The 4,455-nt window shown below is 33.4% G+C and overlaps 1 protein-coding gene across 1 annotated transcript; it reads right to left on the bottom strand.

The window, feature by feature from the left end:
• Positions 1-1,401: 1,401 nt before the first annotated feature.
• LOC105794733 (uncharacterized) lies at positions 1,402-4,092 on the bottom strand. Its single transcript, XM_012624036.2, has 2 exons — positions 3,481-4,092; positions 1,402-2,202 (listed from the first exon to the last, which is right to left on the bottom strand). Exons 1-2 carry the CDS (start codon positions 3,900-3,902, stop codon positions 1,761-1,763), a joined length of 864 nt encoding a protein of 287 aa, XP_012479490.1. The 5' UTR covers positions 3,903-4,092; the 3' UTR covers positions 1,402-1,760.
• Positions 4,093-4,455: the final 363 nt, after the last annotated feature.

Here is a 4,455-nt window from a genome sequence, read left to right as displayed (position 1 = left end):
CTGGATTTCAGTTTGATAATAATTAAACAGTTTATTGTTCAATGTTAAAAGAAATCATTTTTTATTTTTAATTGGTTTTTAATATAAAAATAAGTATTTTCCGAAACTAGTTAGATAAGACACTTGCCACAACCAAATCCAATAACATTGATTGGTTAAATATTGAAGACCAATTTATTTACATTGGTGTGAAACCACATGCTTTTACATTTTCTCATAACTTATTCTATTATTAATATTTTAATAATTCATCAATATAATTATATTTATTATGCAAGTAAAATTTGAATCAATCGATATCTCTATCATTTCGATCTAAATTATTGTTTATATTAATATATATTTAACAGTTGAAATTTTTTGCATAAAACAAAAGGTTAGAAAAAGTTGACATGCATGATCTACATGAATGAAACATGAAATATGACGGTTAAATTATTAAAATATCAATTGTAGAAAAGTTATAAGATAATGTAAAACCATTTTACTTTCACACCAATGCAAGTGAATCACTACTTTTAAATATTTGATTTTGTTGTAATAATTTATATATAAAAAAAAGAATGTATATGTTTCTATTATTATTTATTTGTGTTTATTATTTTTAGGGTAAACTACACTAATAGTTATCTAACTGTTTTTTTAGTCATCAATCGTTAAATGGAAAAGCAGAAAGATAAAGTGGCAACTTTTAAAATTAACATAATAACAAATTTATTCCTTAATATTTACACATTGTGTCAATATAGTCTCTCTCTTTTCTAAATTTAGCCCTCAATGTTTACAATTACCTAATTTTATCCTATTTTTTACATGAATTATGTAAATTAAAAATGAAAACACAAATATTTTTAAAAAATTTATGTTTATAATTAAACTAGATAACCCCAAATACATTCATTTCCTTATTCTTCAAATCGTTGAAGAGTGAACTAGAGAAGACTCAGCCATTTCAACCACTAGTCTTCAATCCAACATGGAGAACCAAAGTATATAGGGAAAAGAATAATAAAAGATGAAAATTATGATATTGAGTTTTTGGTGCTTCCATTTTTGGTATTTTTCTATAAAATTTAGCTAATAAATTTATTTTTTAGGTGAAAGAGTCAGAAAGAAAGGTAAATTTGCAAAATGATCAAATTACACCGTGTATATATGTTGAGGGTTAATTTGTTTAGAATCAAGACTAAATTGACATAATATATAAATGTTTAGGGTTAAATTTACTATTATCGACCTCAGATGATGACCTTCATAGTTAAGTAATAAAAGATTGCTGATAATTAGGTCACTACCATTTTTAAATTTTTTTGGTGATTCAACCAAAAACGAGTTGGTAATAAACACTTTTTTTACCATATAATATTAGAGAAAAGAGAGAAGAAAGCAGGGAAACATAAATATTAAGAACTAGAGCTTAAGATCAAATTTGATTCAGATTTGGGATGAATTTTTCTATAAACAGATTACATTAAGCCCAATATTTTGCAAAACTACATCCACACTAGATTGATCGTTTCCAGGATATATAGCAAAACACAAAAGGTCTTTCCCTAAACCAAACTACTCCTAAATACAATTGTATATAAATTTCCAATTAGAATAAAAGTAGACACTCTTTGTAACTCTTCAAACTTAGTTTCCTACTTATGCACAACCTTTAGTCTTCACTGGTCCACAAAAAAAATTAAACCTTATTTACATTTCACTTCACAATCAATATCCATCTCGGCCATGGACATGTACTATTTCACTATTTATCACCTCTGCCTCAATGCCCTCCTCAGATCACACTTCTGCTCTGCACTGAGCTTCGATGGAAAGATGATGTCGAACTGGATTTTGAGGTGTCCCCTCTTGCTGGGTTCTTTTGAGATCGGCATCCCCTCGTTCGGGATAACCACTTCATGACCTGGGTTCACGATATCTGTGACCGAGATCGGGAGGGTCCTTCCATCCAAGGTTGTCAAACTGAGGATGGTCCCTGTGAGGGCCTCGAGTAGAGAGATTTTCAGAGTGGCAATCAGATCATTCCCATCCCGTTTGAAAATAGCATGGGGTTTCTCATCTACCACAAAGATAAGATCGGATGGAGTGAAACCCGGTTCCTGGTTTCCTTTCTCAGGGAAAGTTATTTTTGTGCCCTTTTTCCACCCAGGCTTTATATCTATTTTCAATATTTCTTCCACCGTCTTCAGCTTACTGCAAGAGAGATCGGAAAAAAGGAAAACGATTCAGAAAAGCAAGAAAACAACAATCACACCAATAGATAGTTCAAGTGTTGAAAACAATGCAAGTGAAGAAGAAAAAGGAAAACAAATCACAACTATTTGACTTCATTGGTCACACCTTAGACACAAAATGACTGAATTCGAGTCACACAAAAAGAAGAAGCAACTTGCTTTCAACCCCAAAAAACTTAAATATATAAACAAACATACAGGATAAACAAGTAAAATTTCATAAAAGCAGCTAGTATTGATAAAAACGTGTGCTCAGCATACAAGTAAAAGAGAAGGGTCGCTTTTCAACGAAAGAGAGACTCTATCAGCCTATAAAGGTATGTCGACAACAAAAGTAACAAGTAGAGTTTTGAAGTTCTGGCCCTGCTCATCACAATAGCATGCTCGTCTTCCTGATTAACACAAAAGATATAGTTGGGTTCGAGTGATTCAATTGTTTAGAAAAATGATGGTAGGGTGAGAACAAACGAAACTAAATTGGCAAACAACAAACAAACTGGCTTAATATTTTAAGACTGAAAATCTTTACCAAAGAAGTAACGCCAACACCTAACATTCATTCTCTAATCATTGACATGTGATTAGCACTAGCAGCAACCACTTCCAGCGTATTAACATGCTAACATCAGAAAAGAAAAATCCGAGTTCGTGAGGGCAATTTCTTAAGCACTCAACTGATCTATTTTAGGAATCAAATTCTGTAACTATCAATTTATGTTCTCAATGCAATTTTTTATTAGAACTGGAAAACGAATAACTTGAACTGTACCCATGTAAAGCTTAGCAATTGAGGAGATCCCAAACTACCATCAATTTACAGAGGATGCACAAGATGCTAACTGATCCAAAAGTGATTTGGATAATTAATGATGGGTTTCATCAACTTTTCTCTCTAAAGCCGAGAAACAGAAATGACAAACAAAAAAATCCCAGAATTCTATAAACAAAAACCAAAAACCCATCAATTCCTTTCAAAAATCATCTTTCAACATGCATAATTTCTCTGCAACTCTAAATTCAAAAGTAGTTTAACAGAAAAGGAAAAATCCCTTCAATTATCACTCAGGAATTTTCCTTATCAAAAGAATGAAGAACAATCAACACCCATTCCAAGATTGCTTCTTCCCCAAAATTCAGATTCACAATAGGAAGGGTTTAAAACTTTCATCATGAAACAATAAACTCACATTGAAAAAATGATAATAATGATAATAATAATAATAATGCATGTACTGACCCAAATTCACCGGGAATAGAGCGCCAAATTCGCATTCTTCGCCTACCACCTTTATAAAGCTCCTCCAAACTACAAAGCAACTGGGTTTCAACCGGCGACGCCTTCTTGTACCCTTGGCCATTCCTCTGGTCGAACTTGTCGGCCATACCACCGACGCCGCCGGCGCTAAACCCATTGGGGCTGGATGATTCAGCGGAGTTGAGGCCTTGTTCACCGTGAAGATCATAGATCTGACGCTTTAGCGGGTCGCTGAGGACGTTGTAGGCTTCAAAAATTTGCTTGCATTTAGCCTCGGCTTCTTTGTTGTTGACAAGGTTCTTGTCGGGGTGCCACTTCCTGGCAAGGCGCTTGTAGGACTTCCGGAGGTCGTCGTCCGTCGCGTTACGGCTAACTTTGAGAATGTTATAGTAGTCAACTCCCATTTTGAGCTCTCTTAGGGGAGAAAGAAAAGGTTTTCAGTTTTCTGGGTTTGAATGCTAAAGGGGAATGTAATGTTATGGGAAGAGTAAATAAAAGGAAAGAAGAAAAGGGGAGTGGGGCGTGTAAACGAAGTAGAAATCGAGATAGCAGGAGCCGCTGTAATCACGCTTCTTGATTTCCTTCACACTTCCATACGCGTTTCCTTGCTTCTATTTATTTATTGCCAATACCGTTTTGCCACGTTTATGCATTACACTGTACTCCACACATTTTTTTCTAAATATGTCAATTCCAACGTTTAGTCCATATAAGCTATACATTTACTCTCTATACCCTAATTTCCTCAATTTTATTCACTTCACTTTTTCAAATTTTGAATTCTTAGTCCCTATACATTTAATCCTTGTTTTGGGTCTGATTTTTTTGAATTTTGAAATTTTCATCTTAGCACAAATGGTGGTTGTTGAATCTATTAACTAAAATGGCATGATCTTCTCATAAATATTATTTAAAAATGACAAGTGATATAGCATTGTAGGTATGACTAAATTAGTT

Source organism: Gossypium raimondii, chromosome 3 (assembly GCF_025698545.1).
Source record: "Gossypium raimondii isolate GPD5lz chromosome 3, ASM2569854v1, whole genome shotgun sequence".
NCBI lineage: Eukaryota > Viridiplantae > Streptophyta > Magnoliopsida > Malvales > Malvaceae > Gossypium > Gossypium raimondii.
The sequence above is the reverse complement of the archived record's forward strand: the minus strand, read 5'-3'. Positions and strand labels throughout refer to the sequence as shown.